This window comes from Xiphias gladius, chromosome 11 (genome assembly GCF_016859285.1).
Source record: "Xiphias gladius isolate SHS-SW01 ecotype Sanya breed wild chromosome 11, ASM1685928v1, whole genome shotgun sequence".
In the NCBI taxonomy this organism is placed as follows: Eukaryota; Metazoa; Chordata; class Actinopteri; order Istiophoriformes; family Xiphiidae; genus Xiphias; species Xiphias gladius.
The window spans coordinates 16,044,241-16,064,391 of record NC_053410.1 but is presented as its reverse complement, the minus strand read 5'-3'; the positions used below and the strand labels follow the sequence as shown (position 1 = coordinate 16,064,391).

The following is a 20,151-nucleotide window of genomic DNA, read 5'->3' as shown; positions in this document are numbered from 1 at the left end:
CCACTGCTGTTGTAGTATCCAGGCATGTAGAAAATCTAGCTTTTATTTTTCCAAGCTTTAAGATGGAGATGCGTGTTGCTCAGAGCATTTAAAGGTTACATTTAAAAAAATGAAATAGTAATGTCCTTTTAACTCTGGATAATCACCAGACACTGCTGTGAACAGATTACATTGGAACTATTTTCTACCATATAAATAGGCGAACTGAGCCTTTTAGGTTACAGAACTTATTATAAAATGTTCTACTGTTTCATTTTCTTCCTACAGGAGACTTTCTCTGCCTCTCCTTGAAATCTGGGTTTGTCCAGCTGCGATATAGTCTGGGGGATGGCACCCACATCCTGCAGTCTGTTGAGCAAGTGGACTCAAGCGGCAGGTCCTGGCACACGGTGAAGGCTGGACGAATTGGTCACCAAGGCTTCCTCAGTCTGGATAACAAGGAGGTTAGAGAGAATGTGACTGAAGGGATGACCACCCTCGACGTTGCCACAGACATCTTTGTCGGAGGTGCGTCCACCCTGAGTTTCGTCTCGACGGAGGCAACTGAGGGAGAACCAATGGGCTTCACTGGCGGCCTAAGAGAACTTATTCTCAACGGACACGAGTTTGAGTTAACAGAGATGGGGGCAGTAAGTGGAGCAAACATAGGGGACTGGGATGGGACAGCATGTGGGTACAGGGTGTGCCAAAATGGAGGTCACTGCAGGGCAACAGGAAGTCATTCATTCACATGTATATGCCCACCATCATGGACTGGCTCTATTTGTAACCAGTCTGTAAGCTGTGCAAACAACGTCTGCAAACACGGTTCCTTGTGCACTCCATCTAACGTGACCTTGTACCGCTGCATATGTCCCTTAGGATGGGGAGGGAGGTACTGTGACACAGAAATATCCACAGACACTCCCAAGTTTGTGGGAAACTCGTATGTTAAATACTGGGACCCGAGATATAACACAAGAAATTTAAAATACACACAGGTTTCTTTCAGCTTCCGCACAAGCTCAAATGTCAGTTTGATCCTGTGGATGGGAAAGGCCGAACACGAAGATGACGACTACCTCGCAGTTGGACTTGAGAGTGGCAACCTCAAAATCGCAGTCAATCTTGGAGAGAGACTTTCCCTCCCGTTAACCTTCACAAATCTCACACTTTGCTGCAACAAATGGCATAATGTTTCTGTATCTTTAAACAGCACCATCATTCAGGTGTTCCTGGACAGCAAGAGAATCCTTTTTGAAGATGTGGACCCATTTGAGCGTTATGTGGCCTTGAACTATGGGGGTCAGCTTTACTTTGGAGGGTTTGAATTATACAGAAATGTATCGATTGTCACTTCTGGGTTGTTTTCAAAGGGCTTTAAAGGAAATCTTAGAAATGTTTATTTGTTTGAAGATACCAAGCCGGTGCTGTTTCTCAAAAATAGTGAAGGGTTTAATGTTTTTGAAGGAAATGAATAGTGGTTAAAATGTAACTCCTTCCATCTACAATAGCTGAAAATTCCCCTCCTGACAAAATGTTAAGCTTGCTATCATTTGTGTTTTATAATGCCCTGCTACAAACTAATTTGTAAGGAGACTTGTGTAACACTTGGTGGTAGTTAGGTTACCGGGTTTTTTTAAAAGAAACGTTCACACTAAACTGTATTTTACTACTTGTTCCTTCAACACTTTACAGCTCAGTTGTCACCTGACATTTTTATGGAGTACAGTGATTTTACTGGGACATGGGTAAATTGTGACTCAGAACTGTGAAAAGGACAAATTTCAAAAACAAATCATAAAAGTTCCTATGTCTGATTCCTTGGCAGATGCGTCTGTTTTCGTAGATAACAACTGTCTAAAATCATTGTAATAATACCATATAAATTCAGTTTTCAGGTTTTTACCTTCGATACAAAGACATACAAGAAGTTTTCTTATAATCAACAATAAAAAAGGATTAGCTTTATTACCAACTGTACATAAACACACAGTGCAAAGGCACACTTCATCTCTAATGTATATTACAAGCCAAAATGTACATACTTTTTCAATAGAAAGTAAGCTATAAAATATTTAAGCAATTTAAAAGAAATTAAGTTGAAAGGAAAACAAAGCTGCTGTTTAGATCTATCCTCAGTTAAATGTTTTCTGTTACATTCATTCCAAATGTTTCAGTTCAACTTGAACTTCTCACCAAATGGTCCACACGTGTGGTGTATTTTACCACGAGACTGAAAACATTTACTGATCATTTGTAGTCAGTACAGCGGCTTAATATGAACAAGACATACACAATAAAAAGGTTAAAATTTTGAAAATGTTCCAATATTAAAGTTCTTCTTGGTCTGAACAGTATCTCTCTATGATGATCTCCACAGTCCCACTGAAATGATATCTCATTTTGGGTGTACTGTCAATAACATAAAATGGAAATAATATGAAGGAAATGCCATATAAGCTGCTGACCGGTGTAAAAAACAAACATCTCCACTAGTAGCCAATATAGCTGAAGTGGTTTGAACGAGCCAAGTGACCAACAAGCTAACAGTCCTTCTTAGAGCTCTGAACGCTCGCTAGCAGGGTTTTTTAAAAAAAAAAAAAAAAAACGACAACATCATTATGAGTAACTGTCTTTTGAACTTTTCCGTCCATTCTCATAATCAGAGTCCCGTCTATGTCTGTGTCTGTCCTTGTGACGGCTGCTGTAGTCATCACTGTGGTGCTTCTCTTTCCTCTTCTCACCATAACGGTCATCTGAGTGTCCATGGTGCCTACTCCTCTCTCTGTACTTGTCATCATAGCTGCGATCGTGCTTTTTCTCCCGCTCCCGGTCATGGTGTCGGCTCTTTTTCCCGTGATGGGATTCCTTGTGGTGGCTGTGTCTCCCGTGGTGGTCTCTGTCCTCTGTGTTTCGGGGTCTCTCCCACGGGTCACTGTATCGCTCTTCTAGACGCTTGTAGTCTTTGGGCAGGGTTGGAGGTTGCTCAGATGGCTGACAGTGACTCTCAGGGTTCTGTGACTGAAGTCCAGGAAGAGCTTGTTCAGTGCCATCCTGAGCCCATGGCGTACTATGATTCTGATCCTGGGTGTTAGGGGCGGAGAAAGTGTCAGGAGGAGGACCAGTTGGGTAGTCGTAGCTGCCAAGTACCTGAGGCTGTTGCTGTTGCATTGGGAAAGGTGCTGCACTGTTGTTTGCTGGGAAAGCTGGCGCTGCTTGTGGTCCCTGCACTGCAGGAGGATATGCTGTTGGAGTTACTGCAGCACCAGTCTGGGACATGCCAGGATCTTCCTTTTCACTAGGAAACGACTGAATAGCAGTTTGGTTTTGTTCCTCAGGCTTGTTCTTGGCCTGAGAAAGCTGTAAATATCCTTGGTGAAATGGTGTAACTGGATCATTTCTAGTGCTGCTCAACACTGTAACAGGTTTAGGACTTGAAGGAACTGGCTGGCTTGCTTTATCCTTTTGTAGCACCGTTGTTTTATCTTCATCCACATTGGAATATGCTGAGGATTTTTTCAATATTCCACTTAAAGGAGGTTTTGAGCTATTTGTGTGATCTGAAGCAGCCTGGGATTTTGATAATGACAAAGAATTCCCTTCAGGCGTTCCTTTTTCAGTTTCAGACAAAAGGCCAGCATCGCCTTTGTTTGCTGAGGCAGCACTGCTAGTTTCAGTCCCACTAGGGGCTGTTGACAAGCTTGCCAGGAATGCTTCAGTCGATACATCTGGAGGCTTATCTTTCAGAGAGATGTGCGCACCATGGGTCACCACTGCAGCATCTTTTCCCGATGAGTTGTTAGCAGTAGATGTATCCGTCGGGCTGGAGAGCTCCGGTTCAGCTTTAGCAGGTTTAGCCTCTTTCTTTTTGATGACAAAGCGCTCTCGTGGTGCAGCAGCTGTTGGACTTTTTGAGTTTCCAGTTAATGCCTCTGTTTTCGGAGCAGGCGGGGTCTTCGGGGTGTCCTCTGCTGTAGTAGCAGGTTTTGTTCCTACATCTGGCAGAGGTGGCAATTCCCCACCCCAGCCTACTAACACACCTGGAAGAAAGCGGAGTGGTTTTTGTGGTTCCTGATTGTTGGTCTCCTCTGATGCAGATGGTTCTTCAAAGGCCTCTGTAATTGGTGCATCAACATCTTCAGTAGTGTTAAGTGGTTTATCCTTCTCTTTTTTATGCGTAGTAGTTAAGGAAGAGAGGAAAAATTTCTCCTCCTCCTCTGGTGCTCTGGTTTCTTTAGTGGAAACGGTGATGGGCTTGATTTCAGGAATAATCCTTGCAGTTTCACTCACGTCCACTGGAAGAAAATCCCTTTTTAATCTCTGGCGTATTATGAGTCCAAGGAGAAGGTTGGCACGGTTGTTTTCTAAACCTGTAAAATTCAAAGATTAATTAAGTTCGAAAGATCAGAAATGTTTGTGTAAATTACTAAGAGAAAATAATTATCCACGTGAAAATAGGTGAAATAGGTGAAAAGCGTTCAGGTTACCTGGCCCATCAAAGGGAACAAGCTGATGTGGAACTTTTTCAGTGGCACCTAAGGGAATGAGATACATGTCCTTCACTTGTTTCAGGTTATTGGACACCACCCCAAAACGCCTACGACTGCTGAAGTAGGCATACAAAAGGGTATAGGAGATCTCATCTTCATCTGTCTCAGGAGAGAAGCGAATCAGGCACACCTCCTTTAAAATGAGAAAAAGCATGTGTCAGTAAAATCTTCCATCCATGTACAAGTAAAGTAGAACAAGGATTCAATGCAACAGCTCTAAAATGCATCACGACATTACAAATCTGAATGTTAAATGTCTGGACTTAAGCCTGAGCTGCTCTAGATCCCAATTAACCATATGTAATTGTGGGTGATTGTATTTAATGGCTGAACCCAGCTATAGGCTGTATGATCATTTTAAGAGGGAAAGCTGATAACAACTCACTTTTGTTCCACTTGCCCGAATCTTCTCCAAGTAGTCCCACACTGTCTGTGGACTTATCCTCCCACCAACTTGAATGCTGTCTGGAAGGTCCTATTGGGGGGTAGAGAAACCTTATCGACAGTACTGTAACAGCTATTAAAACTCTACATATGTTCAGTTGTGTCCACTTTACCTCAGTCAAGTTGTCCAAAATGCCTGAGACTGGGAAAGCTTTTGTCACAAGCTTTGCCACAGAGTGCATGTGAATGAATCCTCGCCACAGGGACTTCAGGTTGGAAAGGAAAGCGGCCTCCTCATCTCTTCCAGCTACATGATCTGACCTGTGACAAATATAATAGCAATGGTGCAATCTTGTAGAAACAAGTTACACACAAAAACAACGCAGCGTAGCAGAAAATAACGACTTACCTTCCTTCATAGCTTGACTGAGCGTTTCTAAAGCTCTCCTCTAAAACAGTGAGGTGCAGGTCATCGTCTATTGCAGGTGGGGTTGTGCTCTTTGTTTCCTCTGTTCTGGTGGACTGCCTCCTGACAACTGTAGTAGCAACTTTGACCACTTTGGTAGGTGCCTCCTCCACAGGGGGCGCCATACGACCTTATAGGAGAAAAAAGTAAGAATTCAGTAACTAAGAATAGTGATATCGATAAAGTAGTTTTGCTAAAGACAGAGTTTCATGGCTAAGATCAGGATTTTTGCTCATTTCAGGGTTTACCTGTGCAGATTTTGCAATGTAGGTCAAATAAATGAGACTTGTGTTGGTTAGTAGTGTCTTTCTCCGTCTTGATACTCTCTGCTTTCTTCTCTGGAGTTTTTGGAGGTTCTGCTGAGACTTCCGTCACTTTGGGAGGAGGCTCCAGCTGAGAAGAGGGGGAAAATGAAATTCAAGCATGTCACCCACTTTTAGCTGTATATATAATGCAGAGTAATATTTGACATGTCCCTTACCTCTGCAGGCTCAGGTGCTTTCACTGGTTCTTGGCTTTCAATTTCAATTTCACCCTTGTGTGTTATCTTAGTGATGGGTCGTCTCTCTGCCTCTCTTTGCTCTTTTTCAATCATCTCGATCGTCTGTAAAACGACAGCAACTTATTGCTGTTTAGAGGACTACTGAAAATTTTGCTTTCCAATATGCAAGCATCCATTAGAGAAAAAAAGACATTAAAAAAAAAGGACTAAAATAATTGCTGAGCTTAACTTTCACATCAGAATTATTATGAACTATTAGGTGAATTACCGTGAGCTAGGGTAATTTTACGCAATAAAAATCTACAGCAAAGACTTAAGCAATTCTTACATGTCGGTTCTCCCTTTGTCGCCAAGCAGCCAATTCTTTCGAGGCCAGTTCCTCAGGACTCAGTCGAATTAGGTTACCAGGAGAAATTTCCCCTTTGAGAACCCTCTTAAAGAGGACCTAAAAAATAAATTAAAATAAATAAGGATAAAGCATTTAGAACTACATTTATGTTACAACTGAAATATAACACCAAGACACCTTACACGTGAATCATGCCTGATTTAAAATGGTACTTACATTATTTTTAGTGTCTTTGAGATTAAACATTAAGCTTCTATACTTGTTCTTGTATTTGTTGTCAGTGTCTTTATACAGGTGAAAAAGCTCTCTCTCTGTCTTCTTGGCAACTTCAGAGGCCCTCTCCACTGAGATGTTTAAATCTGACTCCTTCAACCTAAAATGCAGAAAGCATCACGTGTGTTGCAAACAGGTAATTGTAAAGTGTTTCAATAAAAACACTTTGAATGCCATGTAAATTTCAGCATTTATACAATTCTTTTCATTACTTTTTCTCATGAAATTCTTACCTCTGTATAAGGATTTCTTTCAGAGAATCACGCACACTTCGCCTGATTGCCTCCACAGACACAGGTTTCTTTGAAGCTGAAGTCTTACTTTTTGCCTCTTGTTTCAGCTGAATGCCTGTGAGGACAGAATGACAATATCCCATGAGCAAGTGACAGTAACCTGAAAACAAGGATGACAAAATAGTTAAAGGTTCAACGCAGAGTTATGATACAAAATTGTATGATACAAGAATGTGACATACACACACAGTTGATATGGAGAATGTTTCACTTTCACTGTTGTCTAATATCTAAGAAAGGATAATGAGATTTTCTCCCCCCTTTGTTCTGTATTGAACAAAGAATGCAAAGCAAGCAAGTTGTAGATGTAGTCGTGGATGACCTTCAGCAAGCCGATCTGACCACAACAATGTGTAGACAAACTGCACTGACACTGAAATTGGGTTCCCAATATTGAAGCAAACAGCAACAACAGAAGCAACACAACTAAACTGTGGGCAGCTATTTTAAGAGTCCCTCATTCTTTTTTGGTTTTGTTTGTTAATAATGCCCAACAGTATTTGCGACTCCCCACTCACTTGATGTTTTCAAACTCAACTGTTGAGTTTTAGAAATATAAACATTGAGCTAGGAGACAATTTCTGCCTGTATCATTTTAAATATACACGGCCTTTCATTGGTATTTTTACACTGGCAACAGGCTACACCCACATGTACCACCACATTGCAATCAAATCTCACCAGTCACGAGCGTATGGGTAGTTGTAGCATTCCAGTATTGAATTTGGCTTCAGAAGACTCCTAAAGTGTAATTATTTTCTGATTTTGTTGACAGAACTTTTTTTTTAAAGTCTTGAGCATATTTAGTGCTGAAATTTATCTTATCTGAATTGGCAGTATAAAAGGTCTAAGAAAGGTTTCAATTTAAAATTAAAAAACCTGTTGTCACCCTATGTTGTGATGGTCTTCATTTGATCTTATTTACAAAAATTGTAATAACTTACCTGTTCTATAAGCTGCATCTCTAACATCTGCGGACTGCCTTCTGTCAGGATCCTATTTTCAGAGGAAAGTGCGAAAAGCACATTAGTCATATTATTAATATTCCCCGTCATTAAGAAAGAAAATACCAGCGAAATTCAAACGTGAAAAAGGTAACATATGAAATATCATAACCCCTCAGCCAAAGGTTAAAAAAAAAATTCAGTGAGTTTTATGTGCAGTAAAATGTATTAAACTTTGGTGAGTACACTGTTAACCACACACCCATGTGCAAGCCTCTTGCAAAGTAAAAGCAAAAAGACCACAAACCCTTGTGTAGTGGTAACACAGGCTATGATTAATATCTGAGGATGAATTAGCTGGGGGAACAAATACAATTTGTGTTTCACGTGAAAGACAAATTTCTTGAATGCATGAGCAAGCATTTTTATCGTAAGAACTCATGGCGAAAGTGCTTACCTTTCTTACTGGTCTGACCGCCCCTGATGCGAGTGTCTGGGAGGGTCCTGGTCTGGGCTTTGGAGGCAGCTTATGATCCTGTACCTCAGTCTTTTCTTGAACTTCCGGTCTGGTTGCACTCAGGAGCTCAGGCTCCACCTTTTTGCTTTCTTCCTCACAGCACTTCAAGCACACGTACATCTGGTCCTCCTCCTCCATTTCACGTACTTTTGTCAGATCGAGACCGACACAGTCACCGTGGAACCAGTCGTCGCAGCGACCGCAGCCTACCATGAACCTAGACAAAGTACGGCTGTTATCAAAGATGTGTTTGCAAATGATCGTGTTGATCACCAGAGTACCAGAGCGCAAGGCAGTATGTGCATATATTGTGGTTCATTAGCTTTCACCTTCCCTCCATCATGTCTATCACCTCAAGTCTCAAAATCCCTGAAATATTGAATGCTGTGCTGAGTAAATGAGAACTATCAATTCAATGTTGTTCACAGTTCTGTTTCACCCTGTCAAGTTAAATCTACAACATACACTAAGTAAGTCTGTAACAATATAACAATATTCCTTTTATATTGTATAATACTTCTATATTTAGGTGAAGATCAACACTTACGTGTTATTGTGGTGTTTCTTGCACAGACCACAACAGTTGTTTCCATCCCATACAGTCTCACTATTAGCAGGTTGCTCCTCAGCTGTTTCCTTCTTCACAGCAGGAGCGTTATCTGGAATAAACAGCTGTGGCTCATCCACAGAGATGCTTCTTGCAGTTCTACTTTTCTGTTTTTGAAGGATCTTTTCTGGCTTTTTCAGTTTGGGCTTTTCCTGCCCCCCTTCTTCGGGCACTTTCAATGTATGGCTTTGACGACCTTGCGCTGGTTGAGCAGTCTCAACTTTGGAGGTATTGTGAGGAGGAGCGTGTTTGGTTTGTGCCTGCTGCTCACCAACACGGCTGCCAGATGATGGGCTCTTCTTCACTACTGAGCTAGGTGGACTTGGTAATTTTGGCTTCACTTTACTATCTCCTGTGGCCTGTATCTTTTGCACTTTAGTAGCATACTCACTTTGGGGGTTTTCTGCAGGCCTTTTCAACGGTGCACTCTCTTTCTTTTCCTTTAGAGATTTCATTTTGTGCAGGTCACCTCTTTGGATGATTTTTGATGGCGTGTTTTGGGATACTTTATGCTCCTTAATCATGCTGCTTGGTTTACATGAAACCAAGTCCTTATTCTTGTTAGAAGTCAGTCCTTGTTTAGACTTAAGTAGACTTTTGGCCACAGTCTGTTGTTTTTCCTTACCATCAGTCTTACTAACAGTAGTTCTGTTGTTCTCATTGCTTTGTGGCTGTTTTATGTCATCTTTTCCTTTACTGTCTGGCTTTTGCTTTCCTGTAACACTCTGATTGTCAAGCTTTGTCTCTTGCGTGCAGGGGCTCCCTATTAATGTCCCATTAGATGTCTGTACATCATTAGGATTCACGTACGGCCCCAGCCCAAGGGCTGCATCAGCAGCAGAGCTCTTCTCAATTACAACCGTCTCTGCCACATTCTCAGGTATGGGATTCTGTACATTGACAGCATCATCCGGCAACACAGCAAAACCTATGCCCCTACCAATACCATCTTCAAAGCATGCAGACTGACTTGTATCAACATTTTGTGTATAAGAGGGTCCTGGAAGCAACTCAATCTTGAATCCGCCAATTGTGACTGTCAGTCGTCTCAATACAACCATAGGATTCAACCATAATCCACCATCAAGATCATTAACATTGATGCGCCCTCCCAGAGTTAATTCTTTCTTTAGTTGGGCGCCTTTAACTCCTTTCTCAATGAGAAATGACTTCTGTAGCCTGTTGGCTGGTTTCCTTCCTGGTCGTCCTCGGGTCATGGTGTTGGTGGCTGTGTTAGCAGGCTGTTGTCCACCACTATATTCTGTTTCGACATGAAGAAGCAAAACATGGACAAATGGGTCATGCCATCTCTAATTTAAAGAATTCATATGGTGGAAACAGACATGTAAACGAGCACCACCTTACCGTATACTAAATTACGTGGGCGTTTCTTCTGCCTGCCAATAGGTCGCTTGACTTGTGTGGTCTCTGCAGCCGTCAGTTCACTGCTGAGACCTCTGGGTGCTGAACTATCGGTGAGACCTGCCAACAATAGGCAAAAGAAAAAGTGTAGCTTATCTCCCTGTGTATCAATATGAAGGGTACATAATCTACCAAAAAAAAAAGTGTATGGCAGATTTACAATGACACTATCATTGTATATTGTCCCTTGAAATTATAATAAAATTGATAGAAATGAAAACAAATGCACTGAACCACTATTAGATTTTACTGCTTTCAGTTGCTGTATCTATTCAGCTTTGAACCATTTAGTGTTGTGATTTTTTAGCTTAAATACTTAAATAAAACACTGCTTGAATGTGATATCTGACATTAGAGTGTCTGCATAAAAACAGTCCTCACTGTTGACAGTGAGGATTTTCCCTGCGGATCAACTTTAAGGAGACCTGCCTAGGTGTTTTGTTTTATCAGTCATATTGAACAAAAATATAGCATTAACCATTCAGGAATTATAGCCACTCTCATACAAAGCCCCTCGTTTTCATAGGCTCAAAAGTATTTGGACAAAACATAATTATAAATATAAGGTTCATTTTTAATACTTGGATGAAAAGCCTTTGCAATCAGTTACTGCCTGAAATCCTGGCCCCATGGATATCACCAAATACTGAGTTTCTTCCCTTGAGATGCTTTGCCAGGCCTTTACTGCAGCAGCCTTCAGTTTCTGCTTGTTTGTGGCTCTTACTGCCCTCAGTTTTGTCCCTAATAAGTGAAAAGCATGTTCAGTTTGGTTGAGGTCAGGTGGCTGACTTGGCCTGGGAAGAATATTCCATTTCTTTACCTTGAGAAGCTCTTGGTTTTCTTTCGTAGTATGTTTTTGGTCATTATCCATCTGTACTTTGAAGGAGCATCCTATCAGTTTTGCAGCATTTGGCCTAATCTGAGCAGATAGTACAGCCCTATACACTTCAGAATTCATCCTGCTACCTCTATCAGCAGTCACATCATCAGTAAACACCAGTGACCCAGTTCCATTGGCAGCCATACTTGCCCATGCCATAACCCATAACACTGCCTCCACCATGTTTGACAGATGACGTGGTATGCTTTGGATCATGAGCCTTTCCTTTACTTCTACATATTCTTCTCTTCCCATCATTCTGGTACAAGTTAATATTAGTTTAATCTGTCCAAAGAATCTTGTTCCAGAACTGAGCAGGCTTTTTTAGATTTTTTTTGCAAAGTGTAATCTGGCCTCTCTGTTCTTGAGTGTTACCAGTGGTTTGCAACTTGTGGTAAAACCCTCTGTATTTACATTCATGAAAGCGTCTCTTGATTGTAGACTTTGACATTGTTTCGTTACCGCCTCAAGAGTGTTCTTCATCTGGCTAGATGTTGTGAAGGGTTTTTCTTTACCAAGGAAAGAAATCTGTGATCATCAACTGTAGCTTTCTTCTGTGGCCTTCCAGGTCTTTTGGTGCTGCTGAGCTCACCAGTGCAATCCTTCTTTTTAAGAATATACCAAATTGTTGATTTAGGCCACTCGTAATTTTCTGCCATCTATCTGATAGGGTTGTTTTGTTTTTTCAGTCTAATTTTCGCCTCCTTCGTCCGACACCTCTTTGGACTGCATATTGAGAATTCCATGGAATAGCTGCCAAATGCAAATTCAACACAGGGAATAAACTCCAGTCCTTTTATCTTCTTAAACTGTCATGAAATAACGAGGGAACAGGCCACACCTGGCTACGAAACCGACTGTCAGTCAATTGTATAATTACTTTTGAGCCTGAGAATGAGGGACAATGTATAAAATGGCTGTAATTCCTACACAGTTAATGTGATGTTTTTATTAAACTGCCTTGAATTAAAGCTGAAAGTCTACACTTCAATCACATCTTGATGGCCTTGTTTCAAATCCATTGTGGTGTTGTCGGAGGTAAAATTACCAAAATTGTGTTACGATCCCAATACTTAACGACCTAACTGTGTGTTAGTCAGCTTTTAATCAATGTCTGGAATCAGTACAAATCTACATTTAGACATTTTTACCATATATCTTGTCTGTTGGCATACCTGTGGTGCCAGTAACCTGAAAAGCAGAGTCTTCATTGTCCAGCAGATTGAACTGAGAGCTTGCACATCCAAACATGGGATCTTTGTCACTGAGCATGTTCTTCAGTGAATCTTCCAGTCGGAGATCTGTCCCAAACTCATTGCTGGCTTCACACTCCAAATTCTGACCTATTATCAGGGAGTCATCCAACTGATCACTGGGTATTAAATGGTTAAAGGTGTCCACAATATCCATGAATGCTGCTGCCTTCCTGTATCAAAACAACACAGACAGAGTGCAGGGAAAAAAGGAATCAAGTAACTGATTTTGATTATGTTAAATTATGTTGTTAATGCTTCGAGACAGCTATCCAGCATCATGTGCAGCATCCTAGCAGCACAGAATGTATCTGACTAGGCTCAGGGGACCATTATGGTCTAATATAAGCAAGCCGGTGAGGATCTGAGCAAATATTCACCAGTTTCGAAGGACAAACTAGTTTGTGACAACTCCTCGATATAACTACAGGTAAGCATACAGTATTAACAACGTTACAAGTACTTTTGTATTGTCTGTAGTTTATAACTGTTAGATTAGATACATTACTATACGTTAGATAAATTTCAAAGTTGTTGTACATAGTGTGACAGACAGCTTAAAACTTCGCCTCTGGGTTGTCTCTACCAGCTGTAAATGCTACATGGTTTGCTGTCCTGCTACGTTGTAGCAACGTCGCTAGCTCCTCATTTTTTTTTTTTTTTTTTTGCTATTTCCGTGGTTCATCAATGTTTACATAGCCCTAAATCGTGCACTGCCGATGGGCTTGAATTATATTTAAGCAAGTGCAAGAAAACTATTCCTATGGCCAACTTAGAAAGCCTTTTAAGAGTGAGACTAATGTTAAATGATCTGTAACTTAACGTTTTTAAATAAAGTACACAACTGGAGCAGGCCAGAACTGAGCAGTGAATAAACCAACAACGTTAGCTACTTAGATCTCAAAAACTGGTGCGGGTCTCTAGGCGGGATGATCTAATATCACCTAATATAACTTAGTGTCCACATGAAACACCGAGTACGTGTGGCCAGGTTCTGCCAGTAAGGTGTTTGCTAGTTAGCATGCTAACGTGATAGGTCGGCTAACAACAACCCGTTGTAAAACGCGCTGCTAACGTATGTTAGCAAGCTAACATAACGGTAACTTATGGAGGAAGTTACCACCTATAGCAACTCACTATTTTAAACTTTAGCATTGTAATTACAAACGGCATTTGCATCAATAAACGTGTGTGCCGGGAAAGCTAAAATATGTTGCACATAATGTGTGAATATTTAGTTACACAGCTCGATGCTAAATCTGTCATTCAGGCTAGCTAAGTCGCGTTAGTTCAGGCCTTCTAGATACCAAGTTTGTTTGTAGCCTGAGTGCTGCTAGGCAAGCACGCCCACATGCATCCGTTCCAACGCTTGCCGTTTCGATATTTAGATTTATCTTTGTTCACGTATATAAAACTCTTACCCCTCTCTTGCTGCAGTGCCGTATCTAACTCGCGTAAGGTTACATACTAGCACAGCTGCTCCCAGTAACTTCCTCAAACTCCGCCGTCATTCGCCCCGGTGCTGCAAAGCCCCTGAATGGCGAGCGTCGCTCGTCACGTGGCTTGTGTTTACAGGTAGCATGGCAGCGGAGAGCACAGACGCAACACTTTGACCCAAATTCTGGTCCGCACAGCAGGTAGCTTCTTAGTCTTCGTGCTTAGAAAACGAGAGTTTAGGCCGGTTAGCTGCCTTGAAGAGAAAACTGTGTTTATCTGAGTCAACTTTTCAAAAGCATTCAGCAGTCCCGTTCCGTGGCGGAAAGAGGAATTTAAGGAGGCTATTCAGGTGAAAAAAAAAATAAAAATGTTAATTTACTTCCATTTGTTAAAGTGACACATTCAAATATTTGGCATTCTGTTGCCTGGAAAGAAAATTAAAATATTGTTTAAAATTATGTTAATCTACATTTCTATTACTTATAGAACCCAAAAGTTGAAACAAATTAATAAGCTATAGAAAGATTTATCCAGTCTAGGAGGACACTGCTATAAAAATGAAATACACCATGTGAGCAAGCCATTCAGAGCCGCCCTCCTTCTTATCTTAAATTCCTGGAGTTCCTGTTTTGTAATTCTTATTCTGAATCAGTTTTGCATACAGAGAGTGTCTCTGGTTGAGCAGCCATTGTTTCGAAGGGTGAAACCAAACCAACAATGCTGCAGGCCAAATAAAAAACTGAGTGACCTTTGGTGGAAAAAAAAAAAAAAAAAGTCAGATACATTTCAGAGACATACAGTACTTGTATCAATTAATCGGCTCAGATTTAAGAGCTCATTTTATTGAGTGATACCCAATCAAGCAAATAATTACTAAAATGGGAGGCACTCTCAGGATGATGGCTTTCTTTCTGACTTTCAGAATGAGCTTCACACAAAGACTGAATACTGACATATACTGATGGTCCATCAAATTTGAGTGACGACACTTACACAGATACACCTCTGATTACTTGCACATTCAATGTAAATGTGTCATCCACATTTTGATCTTTCCTAATGCACCTACAGTCTTTCAAGAATGAGACTTCCAGACCCACTGGTCCTGCAGTTCTTTGGAAAAAAAGTGAGGAAAAAAGCTTACTTTTAAACAAATTTTAATAAAGTAAAGCAGACATCCTGTATTTGCATATGCAATAAGATAAATTAGTAAAATGTATGGACTAGCTGCTCCAGTGACTAATGGGTCTCGAGACTTGTGTACTGTAATATTTATCTTCTCCACCTTTTACAATTTATGTTTCACTGTATATACAGTATGCTTTGACATAACAGATTATACAGAAGAAAACACTACTAATTTAACTTTGCTGCAGACAACAGTAGCACATGTCCACCAAGTCAAGTGATCCAAACCATAGTAAATGAGTACAAAACACATTTGAAATACAGTTCCCTATTATATTGTTAAATACAATAATAAGGACTAAAAAACTGAATTGTTATTTGGACAACTGCTCTTGTAATCTTTTATTTGGGTCTAATCCATAACACAGAACATCATTTTCCACAGCTGCCCAAGCCATCCGCTCTGTGGTAAATGTGGCTGCCCACTGCCCTGATGGAGAAACTACAATCGCACCTCCTGCACCTCGAACACGTTCCCCCATGTACTGCAGAGACAACTGTGAAGCCTCTGCTACTGATTTACCTGCATGAGGGAAGAAGAAAATATGAAAACAGATTAAAATATCCATATAATACTGTGCTTGCTGCCATTTTTTAGATAAAAAGGACCTTCTGAAAACTTGCAAACCTGTGCTATTGAAAGCCTGAATGTTAAAACAGCCAACTTTTTATTACAGTGGGAACTCAGACTACACAGGTAGGACCACATTTCATTCCTTGAGTTCTGCCTATCTAATTTCTTCACACTCATTTAACTAACTCCTCAATTAATAACTGCAGCCATAGTTGAAACCATACCATCAAATCCAAACCTGCTCAAAAACAACACCTGCATTAATTCTGCATTGCCACACAAGATAAATAAATAAATAACTATGACAAGCTTAATACAATACTGCAATGTCTCTAAATTATACTAAACTCATTAAGCATTCACGCTATTTTAATCTTATTCATTCAATAATTTCACTGTTTGGAGCTTCAATGATTATCCCTAAAAACACAAGTGGTGACATCAAATTATATTAAGATCAGATAAAGTCTGTATGTAGAGAGTTTAAAAGCATGATGTTTTACCTTGTTCCATATGTGAAAGAATGAGTCTGGCCAGTGTGACTTTAAGAATGGATTCTCCATGACCGGTACACGACACTGCACCACTCAAGTTGTCTGCATATCCTCCAGAGCCTAATTTACAAGAGAGAGCATGAGGTGGAAAAAAAAAACATTAAATCACATATTTAAAAAAAAAAAAAAAAAAAAAAAAATGTGTCCCCAAATACTAACATAAATTAAACTCAACAAAAATGAAAAAAAAGTTGTGATTGTAACTGAAATTATAAATTGGATCTGAAATCATAACTTGTTTGGATTAAGTAACTGTAATGATGACTTCTTATTCAATTTATTCTGATTTTAACAGCAGCTGACAGAGTAAACCTGCTATTTGAAGGAAATCCGAGTTAATGAAGTCATACCAATAATCGGAGAGTCTCCTACTCTGCCAACCATTTTATTTCTGATCCCTCCAGTTGATGTTGCACATGCAACATTACCAGCACGGTCCACAGCAACTGCCCCAACAGTATCATGGGCCCTAGAATCAGAAACAAGCACATTCAATGTACATCCACCATGTGTGGCATTGTACATGAGCTAATTTATAGCTGTGTATTTAGTGCCAGAAGCCTCCATACTGCAAGTGAACAGCACGTAAGTTAAACGATAAGGTGGGGAGAGCTGTAATGCTTTACAGTAGAGCATTTATATTTAGTAGTGTACATTAATTTTTTTTTCAGGATATTGTCAGGCTATCCAGGCTGGAAATATGTGTGCTCTATGTGTGCAGATTTATAAAGAAATTGAAGTTAAATTCGGCAGATACCTACCACTGAGAGTTGAAATCTTCCATTACTCCAGTAATATAGTTCTTGTGTTTCTCCCATTCTTTCCTCTCATACTCAGTCACCAGTGTCTCAGTGGGGACTGTGACCATACCAATGCTCTCTGCAAACATGTTTGCACCTCTGCCTGTCAACATGATGTGGGCAGTCTGACATTTTTCCACGGCAGCAAAGGTGTAAGAAAAAGTTAAAATAGAAAATGTATTTTACAACATTCTCATCATTGGGTAAAACCACTCAGCTCATTGCACACAAACGCTGTTTGCCATTAGAAGCATTTATAAAAAAGGAGCCAGATCAGTAATTGAATCAAAGCCTTTCTAACCATCAGTGATCTTCTGCTTCTGTTCAAGAGAGACTAAAGTAGAGCATTTAAGATTGACACCTTTTCCATCACTGCCCGTGCCAGTGACACAGGGTTGGCAATGTTCCTCACACAAGACACAGCACCGCTGGCAAGTGTGCATCCATCCATGATAACGGCATCCAGCTCCACTTCTCCATCAGTATTTAGTGCTGCTCCATGTCCTGTAAGTAAATGTCACGATCATCAAGTAACTTAAACAACGGCTCACACAAACATTTGAGGCAGCTAATGGTGCCAGCAAAGTGTTGAGTACTAATGTAAACTGGAGGGCCTTAGCCAGTGCTGAGCAACTAAATAAAATCTAACAACAACAGGCATTAGAAACATGGCGAGAGAATGGAGATGTTTTCTTTCCAACTATGTGCAGAGGTTAAAAACTAAAACGCTCATCAGTTACCATGTATTCTATTGTTTGGTCCTGCTACATCTTCACATGTGACAAGGCAGTAAGAAAGCAGCAAAAGAGCACACTACTAACGACTGATCCATCACTGATTGACTCGCTTGGTGCATAAAATGTGTTCACACTGACAGAAATCTACATGTGCTTTGGCAAGATGTGCAAATATAAGATATATCGGACAAGACAGACTAGTTTATAGACATAATCTGAAATGTAGATTAAATTTTTTTGCAGACTCCAACTGGGACTAATGCTGGATTATGAAGATGAGCCATAATCAGACACCACCTCTGCTGACCCAGATTCTTAATGGGGTCTATGTGGATGTTGGGATCACCACCAGCAGATGGAGACAGTGTACAACAGACAAAGCTGACTGAATAAATGAAGAAGATGGTGAACAGTGGCTGTCTCCTGTCTGGACAGGTAGGTGGGTTGTTGTTTCACACGTTAAGAATAATTCTGTGTACCTGCACCAAACACAGTGTTATCTTCCATAGCTCTCACAGCTGCCTCAACAGCATCCACTGCATTTCCTCCTCTGTCCAGCACAGAAAACCCTTCACAAGCGGCGGCCTTTACTCCACTAACAGTGGCCTCTGCCAGTTCATCTGGTATGGCCCACGCCCCACCATGCACGACTACCACTGCTGACATCTTTAAGTTCCTGCAGGAAAAAAAAAGACAAATTAGATTATGGAGTTTCACAAAAGTCATAGCGGAGGAAATATTGGTTTACTAATGTCTACACATTCTTCTCTGTGCGTTAATGTTTAATCACTGTTTTCCAAGAGCCACAATCAATACTATAAACACCTAAATTCAGAGGGTTCCATTTCATGTAGACTTTTTATGATTTAGAGCAAGAAACCAAAGTACAATTTGAGAAGAATTACTGAAAAAAAAGACCCAAAACTAGAATAAACCAAAAATTGTTTTAATTCAAAATTGTACCAATTCGAAATATTTTGGAAGAGCCTTTTAAGATACACTGAACATTTTTCAAGATCAGTTTATGTGATCGAAAGCTCCGGAAAAGCTACTAAATGGACCTTGAGGTGAGACTGTTCTGTCGGCTGTTGTTTGCAAGGTCAAAAATGAACTTCGAAACTTGACCTTATCAGTCATCTGCAGGTAAACATTCGACTTTTTTCCTCAGCAGTGCGACTACACTTTCAGTATTTTAGTTACGTGTAATAGCGTTTTCTGCTGCCTTTTTTCAAATTAACACCCTCACAGTTTTCTACCTCCTTGTTCTTGAAATTGACCTATTATGATTATCATTAATACGACCGATTATCTCCCCTTTCCACCTCATTTCCATCAAAAGCCATTGTGTCTCTGACCAAGCCTTTACTGATCATAGTTAACCCGCCCAGGTAAAAAAAAAAAAAATGTAAACATGTACTTTTCAAGTGAGTATTTAACTGTCTGGCCAAGCCATAACATTGTATAACTGCAGCAGCTCTGACTGAATCATATGCATTTACATGCAGTCTACACTTCCATTGAGTCCTCCGTCAAACTACTCTGATTCACTGTAGTTGTAATCCAAGCGCTATTGGCATTTCTCTCATTTGTGGCTCCGTGTTGGTTCGTGTTGGAAGATTTCTTCAGTCATCTGGTGCAAGCTTCAAGTGATTCCCACATGCCCCGGGGCGTTGATCTGGCTCCAGCACTACATCGCAGGACACGTGCGAACATCCTCTGGACCCGTTTATTCGATACAGTAAACAGTTGTCAACGCTGATTAGTCTGCTATTGGTGGGGCACAGCTGGTTGAGGTAACATGCACCGGACTTTTCTTACCTCTCCCGATCTTCACACTTCGTCCCTGGGGAGAAACCCTCCGCCATACTCACGTGGTTTCGCGGGACTTGACAAGTATTTTTGCTCCCGTTCCTCGCCACTTGCGTCCTCACACTAATGTGAAGTCTACTATAATTCAACATCATAATTCCGGTAAAACCTTTCAAAATAAAATCCGAGTTGCCCTACTCGATGAATGTTGAATTTTAAAGAATAACCATCTTAAAGTAAAAGGTCAGCGTAGAGAGGAATGTAGTGTCTGTTTTCCAGAAGTTCTCTGCATGGATAAGTATACTTGTCATACTGGCAGCTATTTTACAGGGCTGGTAAGAAACAAAGGCAGAAAACAAAAATTCACCAGACGAGCTAAAAAGCTGAAGCCTATCCACAGGGCACCGGTCATGATAAGCCTCTACAAGTAGGCCTGATAAACCTGTCTGAGTTGTGTCCCATCAGGCATCAAGGCATGATCTCGTTCTACCCGATCAGATCTCTTTCATTTTGCCGTTACAAAAAAGTAATATCACCCCAAGTACACAATGGACGTGGCTTCAAAACAGAACTTGTTTTTGTTTATATCGAAAATAAATACCAAATCATATTAGAGAGAAAAACTGCGAT

General features: G+C 40.6%; 3 protein-coding genes and 1 long non-coding RNA gene across 12 annotated transcripts in view; 2 read left to right on the top strand and 2 right to left on the bottom strand.

The window, feature by feature from the left end:
* The window catches only part of eys (eyes shut homolog), a 149,227-nt gene extending 146,637 nt beyond the window's left edge, over window positions 1-2,590 (top strand). For all 8 annotated transcript variants that reach the window (XM_040139040.1, XM_040139041.1, XM_040139039.1 and 5 more), the window contains one exon: window positions 268-2,590. In XM_040139040.1, the coding sequence (XP_039994974.1) occupies window positions 268-1,460 (1,193 nt within the window). In that variant the 3' untranslated portion in view covers window positions 1,461-2,590. The remainder of the gene's footprint in view (window positions 1-267) is intronic.
* Window positions 2,591-2,596: 6 nt separating this feature from the next.
* Window positions 2,597-13,999, bottom strand: phf3 (PHD finger protein 3). Its single transcript, XM_040139047.1, has 16 exons — window positions 13,844-13,999; window positions 12,345-12,595; window positions 10,233-10,349; window positions 8,808-10,128; window positions 8,201-8,477; window positions 7,744-7,795; window positions 6,740-6,854; window positions 6,450-6,606; window positions 6,213-6,329; window positions 5,864-5,986; window positions 5,631-5,775; window positions 5,326-5,512; window positions 5,090-5,237; window positions 4,918-5,007; window positions 4,470-4,665; window positions 2,597-4,352 (listed from the first exon to the last, which is right to left on the bottom strand). The coding sequence occupies exons 2-16, from the start codon at window positions 12,577-12,579 to the stop codon at window positions 2,602-2,604; spliced, it is 5,031 nt and encodes a 1,676-aa protein (XP_039994981.1). The 5' UTR covers window positions 12,580-12,595; window positions 13,844-13,999; the 3' UTR covers window positions 2,597-2,601.
* LOC120796332 lies at window positions 13,962-15,540 on the top strand. Its single transcript, XR_005708366.1, has 3 exons — window positions 13,962-14,208; window positions 14,931-14,985; window positions 15,433-15,540. It is a non-coding gene; the product is annotated as an uncharacterized LOC120796332 (long non-coding RNA).
* On the bottom strand, window positions 15,044-19,646 carry si:dkey-103j14.5 (isoaspartyl peptidase/L-asparaginase). Of its 2 annotated transcripts, none has more exons than XM_040139049.1 (7): window positions 19,584-19,646; window positions 18,192-18,388; window positions 17,337-17,479; window positions 16,937-17,100; window positions 16,526-16,644; window positions 16,125-16,235; window positions 15,044-15,570 (listed from the first exon to the last, which is right to left on the bottom strand). In XM_040139049.1, exons 2-7 carry the CDS (start codon window positions 18,376-18,378, stop codon window positions 15,362-15,364), a joined length of 933 nt encoding a protein of 310 aa, XP_039994983.1. In that variant the 5' UTR covers window positions 18,379-18,388; window positions 19,584-19,646; the 3' UTR covers window positions 15,044-15,361. The 2 variants fall into 2 exon arrangements, with proteins under 2 accessions (XP_039994983.1, XP_039994982.1); XM_040139048.1 differs by having other exon boundaries at window positions 19,531-19,636.
* Window positions 19,647-20,151: the final 505 nt, after the last annotated feature.

Excerpts from the sequence above, each read along its gene's own strand:
- phf3 (XM_040139047.1), bottom strand. The coding sequence starts at position 12,579 with ATGGATATTGTGGACACCTTTAACCATTTAATACCCAGTGATCAGTTG. Across the intron at positions 7,796-8,200 it reads CGGTCAGACCAGTAAGAAAG|GATCCTGACAGAAGGCAGTC; the intron begins GTAAGCACTTTC and ends CTCTGAAAATAG. Across the intron at positions 5,987-6,212 it reads GACAAAGGGAGAACCGACAT|ACGATCGAGATGATTGAAAA; the intron begins GTAAGAATTGCT and ends GTCGTTTTACAG.
- si:dkey-103j14.5 (XM_040139048.1), bottom strand. The coding sequence starts at position 19,577 with ATGGCGGAGGGTTTCTCCCCAGGGACGAAGTGTGAAGATCGGGAGAG. Across the intron at positions 18,389-19,530 it reads AAGTGTGAAGATCGGGAGAG|GAACTTAAAGATGTCAGCAG; the intron begins GTAAGAAAAGTC and ends TTTTTCCTGCAG. Across the intron at positions 17,480-18,191 it reads TAACACTGTGTTTGGTGCAG|GACATGGAGCAGCACTAAAT; the intron begins GTACACAGAATT and ends ATTTACTTACAG.